At 44.5% G+C, this 14456-nt stretch overlaps 1 protein-coding gene across 7 annotated transcripts in view; it reads left to right on the top strand.

Annotated features, from left to right (window-relative positions):
• The window catches only part of LOC113127407 (SH3 domain-binding protein 4-A-like), a 70493-nt gene that overhangs the window by 48851 nt on the left and 7186 nt on the right, over window positions 1-14456 (top strand). For 5 of the 7 annotated variants that reach the window (XM_026301935.1, XM_026301936.1, XM_026301941.1 and 2 more), the window contains 3 exons: window positions 5357-5450; window positions 10486-10645; window positions 11164-13517. In XM_026301935.1, the coding sequence (XP_026157720.1) occupies window positions 10522-10645; window positions 11164-13517 (2478 nt within the window). In that variant the 5' untranslated portion in view covers window positions 5357-5450; window positions 10486-10521. Of the gene's footprint in view, window positions 1-5356; window positions 5451-9715; window positions 9849-10485; window positions 10646-11163; window positions 13518-14456 lie in introns of all 7 variants that reach the window. The other 2 variants (XM_026301937.1, XM_026301939.1) reach the window with 2 other exon arrangements.

Below are 14456 nucleotides of genomic sequence, written 5' to 3' on the forward strand. Positions count from 1 at the left end.
CTGTCATAGAGAGTAGGTCACTCAACTGTTACTGTTTAGTTCCACTGTTTAATTTATTATTATTTAATTTATTTAATGTTAAGAAATGAAAGCCCACCTGCAGCACCTGGGGTCACCTCTGCCAGTTCTCAGTCTCTATGTACTTAACCAAAACTTTATCTTTGCCCACAGGCTGTCAGTTTTAAAATGCACAGTTCTGATTTAATATAATGATGTTCCTTTGTCATTACTGTCCTTGTGATCTGGCTGCGTGTGTCATACATGTTGATAAACTACACGGTAGCTAACAGAAGAAGAAAAATACAGGTGCTTTCTGTGATGGGAAGAGGAATCTCGTATTTCCTTGGAGAAATACGAGTGTGAGCACGATTCGTGCACAGGAAGTTGAAGTCTGCTCATGAGGGAAAGAGGTCGTCGACTACCTGGAATGCATGGAGTCCTGGCTTGCAGAGTGCGAGTGGTCCCTGGGAGTCCTGGGAAACCCCAGCAGCTATGTTGTCTGTGGATATTCGAGTAGAAGCTTCTCTCTTCTCGTTGGGCTATCACATGGCAGGAGCACCAGTCCACAAATGAATTGAAAACTACTGTAGAGCTGGTGTAACGTGATGTACAACCTGCTGAGCTGAAGCTCCCTCAAGGCTCACAAGACAAAACGACGAGGGAATGTGCAGCAGGAGAAGGTGCAGCTGTGAAATGGCTGCGACCATAAGGAGGCATCTCTGGGACGGGCCAGCAGCTTTAACTACTGAGCTGAAGTTCAGCTAAAAACAAACCACACATGCAGTTAAGCTAAGACACATCACCTACAGAGTCCAGGATAAAACCAGTGTGACCCTAATTACTGTATCAGACAAAACCTGTGCAACATCTGCAGATGTCCAGCAGGGGGCAGCATATCTGAGAGAAATGCGACATTGCAAACCCTGTTGTCTCTTCCTGGATGTGCAGTTTGTTGTGTTTTGCTAGAGAAAAAAAATATTCAGTTAAAGTGAGCACAACATTCAACCTGCACAGTAAATTAAGGCACATTAAATCTACCTACTGGGCTCAAACCCAACACAAAACAAAGATCTGAGTGACTTCATAAGACACACACACACAGGGACACCTTTACCCAGGGGGTTGTCTGTCTGTCTTTATTTACTAAGTTCAGCAAAAGCCTGACCGGACCAAGACGGGCCTCTTAGAAATGGAAACCACTATGATCAAATTGAATAAAACTAAAAAGAAAATCACTTACAGAGCTGAGGCTCAGGACAAAAGCTGTATCAACGCAAGACATAAATATGTCCAGCAGGGGGCAGCAGGAGACCACCGATGAGATGAAAACTGATCTGAGTGAAGTACTCACATTTGGAGTGTGCCCTATCAAAACTATGAACTGAACTTAACAGCTGACCTTCATAGCTGTGAGCTGATCCACCACAATGATGAACCTCAGTTTTACCAAAACAACAGCAGGCGGACTAAGACAAGCCTGTGTAACAAGGCTAGTTGTCCAGCAGGGGGCAGCAGGAAAACACGAATGAATGGAAAACTTTGCTATACCCTGCTGGTGCTCAGACCCAAGATAGATCCATGCATGTACAGTGAAGCAGTACTGTGAAGCAGTACTGTGAAGCAGTATTGTGAAGCAGTACTGTAGTGACTGCAGGTAACTAACTCTAGTGAAATAAATATTAGACGTACAGTCCCTGAGAACTGAGAAGGTTTTGGTTTTTAAAGTCTGTGTGGTGATGGATAGAATTTATAAATCAGAATTAGGAACCGGTTTCCTCCTGCAGAAACTCACTGAGCATTGCTGTCTCACAGGTGATCCGGCTCAGGTTGCCATGGGAAATCCGTGGACAGAGGGGTTTGTGGGTAATTAATGCTGAGCTGAAGTGTGCGATGGCGAGGCTTTACAGAGGAGGCCCTAAAGAGACAATTCAGCTCTTAAGCACAGAATCACATTACCTGGGCACACGCTCTGTATCTCCGTCTGCCTCCCGCTATCGATCGATCCAACGTCATTTATGGAGCCTGAGATGAGGTTTAGACCTCAGCCGTGAATCATCTGTCTGAAGTGATCAGCTCAGACCAGATTGGAGCCAAAGTCAAGTTTCACTTTCTAACAAGAATTTGAGCTGTAACTTTTTTTTAACCCAAATTCCCCTCATGAGACTTTAAATGGATTAAAGCTGCTTCCAATCAAACAAGTCAACAACTGCATTATCTTAGTTACTGCGGTCACAAGGGCTTTATCTGTAAACTGAATATCTTGATTTGAGGAGAGTATTTGAAGCTGTGACACCTGAGGACTAATTAATTGTTAGTTTCTGCCACAGAGGACAAACTAGAAAAATCAAACGTTTAACTGCTGCAGAAACACTGAAGGTCTGAGTTATTCAGAGGAGCTGATCATCACAAGTGCAGGAATAAGTTCTGAGTGAAATGAGCTTTTGTTTGAGGCTCACGAGATGAATTTGTATCTTTTGAAGCTGCTGCCGAGGGAAACGTTTATTAACTGCTGGTGTTGATCCTGCATCTCGTCCGAATGTCCTTCAGTCAAACTTTGTCTTAACTTCCTCTGTGTGTAGGATGATTATCATTTAATAACCAGGCACTTGGGGATTTATGGATTTAAAGGTCGTCCTTCGGAAAGTGGCGTTTGGTTTCATCGTGTTGACAGTGGGACAGTTAGACCAGCGAACTACAAGAACCACAAACTCAGGACTTTACTTTTCTGACCCCTCTAAAAGATCACTGACATGATTTGTGGTTTGCTAAAATGCAGCGTTTCTACTTTATAATGAGGAGTTAACTCAAAGCCCTAAAAATGCTGCCTAAGGAGAGAAGAGCCTGCAGGTTTCAGGTGTGTGTGTTTGCCTGAGGATACAGCCCTCTAATCCGTGGCCTTTTCCTGCTGCTGCAGACGGACGAGATGATGAATAAGTCATTTGCCATGAGCAGGTTTGGCAGCCTCAAGTGTGGAGTCGTAGTGAATGAACAGATGGCGGCTGGAGAGAGAAGAGGAAAACAATAGGAAGCAGAAAAGGTCTTGAAGATGGAATTCCTGTTTTGTGCATAATGTGTTTTTAATATTCCCTCAAAATGAGCAGGTCTACCACGGCTCTGGTTTTGTCTGCAGCCTTTTCCTGTCTTTGATGGTATTTGAAGTCTTTTAGAGCAAATTCTTGGTTACCACATTTCAGGAGTTTCTGTATTTGCATCCAGGCAGTGTCTGAATTGAACCACATTCCTGGCGTTTCTTCCCATAACCAACCTGGTTGACAAGCAAACTCTCAGTTATTCTGATGCAAAGCGACCTGTGCTGATAGCGAGGCTCCTTGATAAAGCAGTGAAAAGAGGGCTCCTTTTCAGATCCCTCGGTTCCCATTCAGTCCAGATGAATGGACGCGTCAAATCCAGTCTGGGCCTCTAATAAGAGCTTGAACTACAGGGCAGCAACGGCTGCGCTGAGAGAGTCGTGTTTACCTCTTTACACACACCCCCAGCTCTTTGTGCCAGGTCTCTCAGGGAGCGTCTGCATTCAGGGCGCTGGAAGAGACTTTGGGTTTACTGTTTGCTTTTAAAAGTCTGGGAGTCTTCAAATTAAAGAGATGTTTAAGTACAAACTGCTGAAATGTTGATAATTGCAATGATCACACCCCAGATCATTTAATGCAGAATGATGTGTATATAACTGGTTTCTCCTGAAACCCGTTCGCTGTGTCTGATTTGTTGGATGTTAAATGTCATTTTAAAGCATTTGGTGGCAGCCACAAGGTCAAAACCTTCATCTGCCCAGCACTTTGGTTCTGGACTAAATACCTGGAAAACAAACATTCCCAATCTGATTTGAAACAGACGGTGGATGTTACACAAGTTACTACGTTTTTGCAGGTTTCCCTGTGTGGAAGCAGTTTGCTCAGACGAGCTGTTTCTAGCTCAGGGATCCAGGATGTGTGGACAAGGATGAAGCAAACGTTTCACAAATATTTCGAAATAAGGGAATTTCAGATGGTCCTGGGGAAAAAACACTCAAATCTATGAACAAAGACATCACTGAATAATGCGCTGTGCAGAAATTGATTCAGATGCATCAGACTTTTTGACAAATGAAAACCTCTGAGACTGAAAATCTTTTTCTAAGCGTGCAGGTCCAAGGTGACTCCAGTCCCTTCATCGGTCACCTGACAATATCCATCACATCCTCCAGGGCCCCTGACGCTGCAGAACGAGAAGACATGAGGAGGCCGTTAAGATAAATCACATCGGTTTCACTTTTCACAGCGGCTGCAGCATTCATCACGCGCTCTGTGTAGGAAACCAAAGGCAGCTAGAGACGTCTGACAGCTTTTGGGGACGGGGCTGAAATGTTTGAGTCCTCGGGCCCGTGGCGTGTGGTACACAGTATGATATGTGAGTCAGAGTTTAAGTTTAGTTTGGAGCTTTGGCTGCATGTTTGATGTCTCAGGCATTTTAAAGAGAGAACTGGGTCAAAGTGCAGAAGGAAGCACAGTTTGTAAAGTCTAAATACATTTCATTTATTTCATTTATTATTTATTAATATTGTTACTCAAAAGTATTATGTGATTTTTACAGTGTGATTCAAGCAAGTTGTGATTATGTGAAGTTAGATGTGGGTTCAGACGAGTCAACAGCCGCAGCGTCCAACCACAGGTGTGTTGGGTCCAATAAAAGGCGTCAGTGAAGGATGGGTCCGTGTCTCCTGGATCCTCTGAGTATTAAAAGGACAGAGACATCCTTTATGGTGGCAGACCGGAACAATTTCACCTGTACCTGAACTGAGATAATGATAAACACATTATGGCTCTAATGGAGTTTTGCACTTTTCTTTCAACGTGGCCCTTTAGAGCGTTTCAGATCTAATTCTGGTCCAGGCTGAATGCATTGCCACACTCCCACACGCACAGCAGTGATAGGAGCTTTGAGGTGTATTTACAGCTGCCAGACAGTGTCACTGCAGGACTGGGGTGCTGCCTGGGTCCCATGGGAGAACATACTCTGGCCCCCCTATACATATCATGGTCCCTGTTAGTCCTGAACGCCCTTCACTGCAGGCCCCTGTATCTTTGCAGTTTTTATACTTATATCATGAAGAGAAACAACAGATAGTGGACACACTTGGTAGATGTGTGTTTGCATCTATGACCCCGCCCCCTTCCGTGACGTCACCCCCGTCTAACCCAGCAGCTCTCCTCCAGTCCTCCGGTAGACCGGAGCGGAGACGCACGGAGCCCGGTGCGTCGGTTCGTCTGTCACCACCGTTAAAAACTTCTGGGACTGGAAAACATCTCTTCTTCTTCTGTGTTTTAGCTCCTTTGTGTGTTTTTATGTTTTGATCTGGAAGACAAATGACAGGAGGAGAAGAAGAAGTGACGGCGGATCCTCCATCAGCTCTTATTCTTCCCCTTCTCGTCACTTGGCGTCTGAGCCAGCAGGAGGTCAGTTCACATTACAGTCAAATTTAAGCACATTACTGTTTATTATCTAACATACACAATATTCAGAGTTGTTTCATTGTTGGTTTACCAGAGCGATATGTACACAGAAGTTCGGCTACAGTTAAAATTGGAAAATCTTTGTTTTTATATTTATTCATGTTTGGTGATCTGTAGTAATTTATTGTGTTTTTATGAGTCTACAGATGTAAAATGGGTTTATATTCACGTTTATTACAGCTTTTTAATTATTTCTAGAGAATATATTTATAGTTTTAATGTTTCATGTTTTTATTCTAATTATATTATTTTTGTAGTAACTAATACGTGTTTTCTGTTTAAATTACTGCAGTTTTCTTTTCTCTCGCGTTTATTCACTGGCAGTGATCGATTTGCGTCAACACCCGTTTGCAGATGAAACTTTAGCAGCCGATGGAGGAAAAATGATAAGTTGACAATTAGCGCGTATTGTCAATGCGTACGCGGCTATGCGCGTGCACGCGTGCGCGCTTCAGCGGTGCCAATAAGGTCATTTGATAAGCTGAAAATCCTCCCCAGCCTCGGCGACGCAAAGTGTGTTGCAGCCTGCAGCTATGGGGCTGAGCTCTGTTTAATTAGATGGAGCCTTGTTTTCTGCGCGTGCACGTGTGTAGCTGTACACACACGTTTGTTTGTGTGTGTGTGTTGAACCTTTTGCTGTGCCAAAAATATTTTCTAAGAGGGATGAGTTATTTTTTCCCATGTTCCTTTATCCTTCCGTCATTGTTCTCTGCAGCCTCTTCTTTTATTTCTTCTTCGAGCTCAGAGCGAGGCCAGGTGGTGGGAAAACCAGGCTTCATTAGCTAATAACTTTGAGAAGTGCAACACAAACATCCCTTTGAACAGCTGATATTATATAAAACTGCACCAACTGTGATGATTAACAACTCGGGTCTGATGTGTGTTGTCACTTCGTTAATCAGTTTAATGACATCATTACCGCACAGCCATTTTTGTGGAATAATAAAAGCTGGTTAATATGACAATTAGCTGCTTTTACATTCTCCCCCTGGTTGGTCACATTAACAGGCTTTAACTCATTTGCAGCCTCTTTTTCATCCTGTCAGGTCTGTTAATGCTCTGTGATTTGCTTTGCCTTCTGCAGACATGGATGTCGGAGGTGAATTACTGCATTCACAACACTTAATGTTGAAAATGAAGCTATGTGCTGCCCTGGAGTTGACCTGTTGATGTGCTAAAAATACCCGTCTCTCCTGCTAAACTGTCTGAATCTCCTTCATCTCTCAGGTGGAAGCTGCACTAAAATCAGCACTTAGCAGGCTCATTTACCTGGAGATTCATCCTGAGGGCAGAGACGGCCGATTGTAATATTTTATGGATGAATTTCTCCAGTGATGAACTGTGGCCGTTAGGGCGCACTGCCTCTGCAGTCTGATGTACTTGACCGCGTGCCAAATGGGAGTTTTTAAGGTTTTTTTTTTTTCTGCAGGTCAGGTATCAGCAGGTCTGCAGGGTAAAGGAAAACTCAAGGCTGCAGCAGCAGCTACAATAAAAAGCCATCTGAAAGGAATGAGCCACCAGACCTGCAGGAATTAAACGGTTTTCTATGAAAGAGCCAATTTTCACATCCTGTGCAAAACATATTTAGGACAGTTTTTGCCATATGTCACTGACACTTGTCTAAAATTGAAGTGGAAGTGAAGAGGAAAAACCTTCAATATAAACCTCTTCAGTTTATGTAATTGGTTATAAATCCATAACAGCTTGAACTTTGCAGCAGCATCCATTGTTTTACCTTTATGTTATGTTGTTATTCCTACATTATCCTGTTGGCATTGTGAGCACATTTGCAACCACAGCTGCGATAAAGCACATTGAGAGTTTGGTCACAAAGAAGAAGCCTTTTAAATATGCATTTGTTGGCTGCATGCGTGAGTGTTTTCCAGCGTTACTTGCTGAGGGTAAACAGACACAAAAGGTGAAAACACTAATTACTGGTGACCAGTTCCCTCCATCATCTTTAAATTCACCGGCAGTTCAGGGACCTTTATTCCCTGCTCTCCTGCTAATTTCTTCTGCTGTGTCACCTTCACGACACTCAGGTGCAAACGCACGTCCTGGTGCATGCTGGGAGCAGAGCTGCATCGCTTCAGGCCAACGGAAGGAGGCTGGTCAGTTGAGTACCTGACGTGTCTGTCCTTGAGGTCAGGATTGAATTAAGCCCAAAGACTTAGAGACCCAGTTCTGTGCAAAACAGATTCTGACGGTGTTTGGTTTAAATCATCATGTAGAGGAGGACGCCGCTTTGTTTGACTGGGATCTAAGGTTTCAGACCATCAGACTCCTTGTCTGGTCTGGGATTAATACCTTTGGAAATGTTTAATTTCACAGTAGATACATGTGAATATTCAGCTCTGTTGGTGAAGTTTAGATGGTTTTGTTTTTCTGGCCATACTGTGACTGGTCTAATCTGCTCATTAACAGATGTGATGAAGAATAATAAACTCAGTGTGTGCACATGGATGCTGAAAGTTCTTATTATAGCAACATTCATCCAGGGATTAGGACCATCTGACTCTTGGCTAATTAATCGTTCCAGTCCCCGGCGTCCTCACCGTCCTTTCCCTCTGTCAGCCTGACTGAAATGAGTTAACAACACGGAGTCGTTCACTGACTTGTTAAGGAAAAACATCCCTGTTTTCAGTTTTGAGGAAGGCTAACCCGTACGCCCTCCAGCAGTCTGCTGCTGATCCCCTGAAAACCCCCTTCAGCATTTCCTCGTCTCCTGTAATTGAAGTTTCTCTGCTACGACACAAAGTTAAGCAAAAGTAAAGAAGGGGTTCATTTCCCCAGATGGTGCATATCCCTGCTCTTATTATTCAGTATATCTGCAGTGTGAAGAATCCTGTCAGTAGTCTGGATGTTTTTCAGTTTTCAGCTTCCAGGGGGCTCAGCGTGGACCTGCAGCAGTAGTTTGGAGGAATCCAGTTTGCTCTGAGCCGAACCTCCTGCTGCATTTCCCATCACAGAGAACAGCAGCCTGCAATTGTTCTTATTTTCCTTTGCCCCTGTATCTGTCAGAGCCGTCCTCACCTCCTGCTGCATTTAGCGGAGATCACCTCATTGTTTTATCATAGCGGGAGACAGCGTGTCTGCCGGCTTGTTATTGATCGCAGGCTCGCTCTGGCTGCCCGCTGAGTGCTCGTTTTCGAGGAGGAGGGCGTTTGTATCAATGGCCAACACTGAGAGGAGGGGAGAGGTGCAGGGAAATGAAATGTCACCTCAGAGGAGTCTGACTCGCTTTCAGAATGAGCTCCCAGGTGAACAGATTCAGCCATTAAACAAACCCAACTTTCTCTTCAGCTTCACTCAACTTCCCAAGAGGACCTGCTCACAAGTAATTCCAGTTTTTAGTCTTTTCCTTTTGAAGTACGAGACAAAAGTATGTGCTGACTTACTGGTTTCAGAAACAGCTGAAGGACTGATGTTCTGTAGTGCAACAGAAGCAGGGTGCCATTTCAGCGTTACATTGGAGATGATTTAAACCTGAATCTTCAGCTTCTTTGATCCAGGATGAAGCTGATTTCTTAGTCATTTATTTGCATAACTGCAGTTTTAATTAGCGTTTTGCATGTGAGCACGCTCAGCACGACGACATCAGAGAGGAAACGTATAACTAGCTGTATTATTTTTTACATCAGAGAGAACTACAATAATGAGCTCTCACAGGAACCTTCACAATCTGGCAAATCATTTTCGTTCATTTTGATTGTTCGCACTGATGTGTGTTGGCACAGTTAATTTAATCCTTTTTTTTTGGAGGATGTGCCGTCCAACTGTTCGGTCGGCTCAGTCATATGAGAGGACTCGCAGCGCCCAGCTTTGAACGCACAGCTTTCATTTGACCCTGGCTAATAATAGCCTGCAGGATGCTGGGACGGTGAAGTGCGGCTGCAAACACCTGATCATCTTTAATGTGAAAACAAGCAGAAACTCAGCTGCAAACGTTAAAGCTCTGATAAAGATAATCAGTGAGAGACATTTCCATGGAGGCGTCTACAGTCTGTGTTGCTTTAATCTGATTAAAATGGCATCATTAGTGTGCAAATGCAAATTTTCCCACTGTCACTGTTCCCCACTTCCTTCAGGAATAATACAGTCTCTTGTGAGTGAACGGTGGCTTGCTGCAAAACAATTTCTTGCCGGCTCTCTAATCAGATTACGGTCGTCTGCTGACTGTGTGTTTTCATTCACAAATTGAATCACAGCTCAGTCCTGACCAGGGAATTGGTTGGTTGGTTGACAGGCTGAGGATCCAGAATAATAGAGACAGAGGAAGGAGAGATGCTTGGGTCTGAGGTGCGAAGGTTGCTGGTTTGAATTCGCTTTTGGAAAATGATGGTGGGTATAAACCTTCAGTTTCTGTCAGCTGAGGTATTAAATATATAACGTATGTTATTTAGTTTATATGTTACATAGCAAACATTTGTGAACACATGTCCAGATATTTAGTTTGAGGCTACACTGCACCTGGTTTAGTCTGCAGCTTCCATCTTTATTGCACAGGTTTTCCCACATATCCAAAATGTCTTTCCTTGAGGAGTGTGCAAACTACGTCTGTTATATTTCTGATCTTCTTTGCTGCTTTCAAACTCAAATCTCTTGGATTTCATTTATTTATTGCTTTTCGATTTCTCTCCACCCTAAATCGCTTCTCTCTCCTTTTCTCTCAGTTCCCTCTTCATGCTCTTTGCATTGATTTTGAAAAATTCTCACTGTTCATCTGGGAACTCATTTCTTTCCCCTGCACATCTTTCATGCTCGGTTCCTTTTAAGATGCAGTGATAACTGTCAACCTTATTTTCTGCTGCTGCAGCTTTGACTTTTGTTGCCATTAACTGTGTTACTGATCTAGAAAATTAAGCTTCTTACTCCAGCGTTGCTTTTCCTCCAGAGCATCACATAAGTACTTGAATGTGTAGGTGTGTTTAAACCAGGCTGGTCCCTGCTACACTGAAATGTTTGGTTTCCCATCCAGACGCCAAGCCGCCAATGAGCTCAGTAAACGCCGGCCATGGCTGCCCATCGCATCATCAGAGTGACCAACAACCACCACATCCTCCCTCGCTGTAAGTCTGAGGGGACGCTCGTCGAGCTCAGCGAAGGAATCACTGGAGCCAGTCTCAGCGAGGTCAAAGGTCAGTGTCTCACTGCATTTATGCCTCTTCTACATCCGTTAGGTATAATGTTCTGTCTGGTACGAGACTCGGTTATAAATGTGAAGTACAAGAGTTCACTCTGTAGAATTTAAATTATTCATTATTGCTGTTTCTATTGTGTTTTTCATCTTCTACGATTAAATTATTCAGTCTCTGGCTCACTGGTTGCATTTCATTTCAGCTTTGTTTACATGCTCCATTTACGGTAATGAGGTGAACTAAAAATAGGAAGTAATGAGCTCGTTCATTTGAAATGAAATTTTGGAATTATTAGGAAAAAAGCTTTTGATTATTTTGTGTTTTAGCTTAAAGATTTCCTCATATTCTGAAGTGTCTTCAATAAAAGCTATTGAACTGTCTCAACACAAACACGAAGTTTGTAGTACCATCACCTCATTAGTTCGACTACTCCACTGTATTTCATTTATGTATCTTACAATAATATTTTGTTGAGTAGTTTTTGGTGTTAAACCCAATTTGTTTTGGTTTTTTTCCAGTGCCTTCTCCCAGTGCCTTAAGACTGGGCACGTCCTCTTCCTATGGCGCTGCACATGAAGTGGTTGCCATAAAGGATTATTGCCCCAGCAGCTTCACCACGCTAAAATTCTCCAAAGGTGACCGCCTCTATGTGCTGGACACGTCAGGTGGAGAGTGGTGGTACGCCCACAACAACAGGGAAATGGGATACATCCCGGCCGCCTACGTCCAGCCGCTCAACTTCAGGAACTCTTCGTTTAGTGACAGTGGAATGATTGACAGTCTCGGGGAGGGATACGAGGATGGGTCGAAGGACTTAGGTGGTCTGGGGGAGTGGACAGGGGTGCCCCTTAAGCCTGCCCCGTTTTACAATAACAGTCCCATCTCCGTGAACCCGTTTATATGTCCATTAGATCAAAACTGCAAAGACACAGGTACGAGAAACTCCACAGATCTGATTCTCTTCGACGCTCTGTCGTCCCCATCTTCCTGTTCTAACTTTAACACCAGTACAGTCTGGACCAATGGGTTCAGCAGCTGCTACATTAACAATACAAACCCTACCAGCCCCAGCCAAGAAGTTGTACCAGACCTCCACAGAGATAATCCGTTTTTCAGGAGCAAACGTTCTCACAGTTTGTCAGAACTGTCGGTCCTGCAGGCGCAGACGAATCCAACCTTACCCTCTTCGGGATTTTTTACCGGCCTTAAGGCTCCTTCGCCAGAGCAGTTTCAGAGCAGGGAGGACTTCAGGACTGCTTGGTTGAACCACAGAAAGCTAGCCAGGTCCTGCCATGACCTCGACTCACTGGGCCAGAGTCCTGGGTGGGGCCAGACGCAGCCGGTGGAGACCAACATTGTGTGCAGGTTGGACAGTAATGGAGGCGTCGTTCAGCTCCCGGACACCTACATCAGCGTGCACATTCCTGAAGGCCATGTTAGCCTTGGAGACCACCAGCAGATTTCCATGAAAGCCTTACTAGACCCCCCTCTGGAGCTCAACAGTGACTACTGCTCCACTGTCAGCCCTGTGGTGGAGATCAAGCTCAGCAACATGGAGACCAAGTCCTTCATCACACTGGAGATGAAGGTATCAGTAACCATCAAGACAGAGAGCTGCCACACTGCCGAGGTGCTTTGTGTTCGAAGTGATTGCAAAGAAGGGCCTTACACACCGATCCCTAATGCTTACATCTACAAAGACACAGTCCAGGTGCAGTTGGACAGTCTGGAGCCTTGTATGTATGTGGCTGTGGTGGTTCAGTCCCAGTACATCAGCCACAATATGACAGTTTGGGACCATGTGCAGAGGAAAGTAACTTTGGGCGTGTATGGACCCAAACACATCCATCCGTCCTTTAAGACGGTCGTGGCCATGTTTGGGCATGACTGTGCCCCTAAGACATTGTTGGTGAGTGAAGCAGGTCGACAGGCTACCTCAACTCCACCAGTGGCCCTCCAGCTGTGGGGGAAGCACCAGTTTGTACTGGGATACCCTCAGGACCTCCAGGTGGGATTGTATTCCAACATGTCCAACTACCAGGTGAAGGCAGGTGAAGGCACCGGGATGATTCGGGGGTTTCAGCTTAAACTGGGGAAGGTCTGCAGGCTTCTGTACCTGATCACATCCCACAACTCAGACAGCCTCTCGGACTTCACTCTGAGGGTCCAAATCAAGGACGCCCTCGACTGTATCCTCACGCAGTTCTGCGTTCAAACACCACAACCGCCGCCAAAGACCGGAGCGAGAATAACAGGCCAGAGGAGGTTTCTAAAAAAGAAGGAGGTGGATAAAATTGTTCTCTCGCCATTGGCTGTAACCTCCAAGTACCCAAAGTTTCAGGACCGGTGCATTATCAACCTGAAATTTGGCAAGTTGATCAAAACAGTGATCAGGCAGCACAAGAACACGTATTTGTTGGAGTACAAAAAGGGTGATGTTATTGCTTTGCTCAGTGAGGAGAAGATCAAACTGCGAGGGCAGCTGTGGACCAAAGAGTGGTACATTGGATTCTATCAGGGGAAGATGGGGCTGGTCCACGCCAAAAATGTTTTGGTTCTGGGTAAGGTCAAGCCCATTTACTGGTGCGGCCCAGACCTAACAACCACCATGCTGCTGGAGCAGATCCTGAAGCCTTGCAAATTTCTTACATACATCTACGCAACTGTGAGGACGGTTTTAATGGAGAATGTGGGAAACTGGAGGGCGTTTGCTGATGCACTGGGATACGGGAATTTGCCACTGAATTATTTTTGCCGGACCGAGCTGGATAACGAGGCGGAGAAGGTGGCATCAGTTCTGGAGAAACTCAAAGAGGAGTGTACCAACATGGAGAACAAGGAGAGGAAGTCCTTCCAGAGGGAGCTCATGATGGTAAGACAAAAGGAGGGTCTCCTGAGTCATTTTATGCTAATGATAAGGTCCAGTTAGTTTTTACCTTGGTCTTTTTAACTTTAAATCACAGTTTCCTTGTTTATCTCATAAAACAAACCAGTAATATTTTAACAATTCAACATGTAGATGTCAAATATTCGTGTATTTGCTGAGACAAACCTGGAGAGATTAGGGGGGTCCTGAAGCAAGACACGAGGTGCAAGGTCCCTGTTTTAAGATGTAGACCTCTTGACCTCCAGCAGCAGTAAACAAAGATCCAACTTTAGCTAAAGATTAAAACTGGGCACTGATGAGCTCTTAAAACCCGGTGAGGGAACAGAATATTTTCTTTCTGAAAAATCCCTATGAAGAGGAAGAATCCACAGTTACTGAATTGATCGGAGACGTAACATAAACACTTCAGTGTTTAAATGTTAAACACTAACAGGCTTGATCGGCCAAATTATTTCCTGCCCAGAGACGTGAAGAGTAAATGTCCTGTATTACAGCTTTTATTCTGAAATGATACACGTCATCTGAGCACTGATTGATGGGTGTTCCTCTGCCGTAACAGAGATTCTCTTCCACTTCAGCCTGTTGTGCTGTTTGACACAGACCGAAGGGATTTGAGTCCTCATGCTCAACAGTAAACAACTTGTCTTAAGGCCTGAGGTGGCGCACAGGGCGAACAGCCAGCACATGAAAAATGAAGGAGATGGGGAGAAAGTCCAGCAAAGGGGAAATGTAGAAATAAAACTTAAAATCTGCCAAAATGTGTTTTTCTCCTTTGACACCAGCAGCACCCTCGGGGGAACCAAAGCAGTCCCGAAACATTACCTCCTCCAAGAGATCATTATTCAAAAAGTACTTTAGCAAAGTACATTTTCCAGCTGCTGTTTATCCAGGCAGGGCTGATGGAGCGTGCTTCGCTTTTGTTGC

This window comes from Mastacembelus armatus, chromosome 2 (assembly GCF_900324485.2).
Source record: "Mastacembelus armatus chromosome 2, fMasArm1.2, whole genome shotgun sequence".
NCBI lineage: Eukaryota > Metazoa > Chordata > Actinopteri > Synbranchiformes > Mastacembelidae > Mastacembelus > Mastacembelus armatus.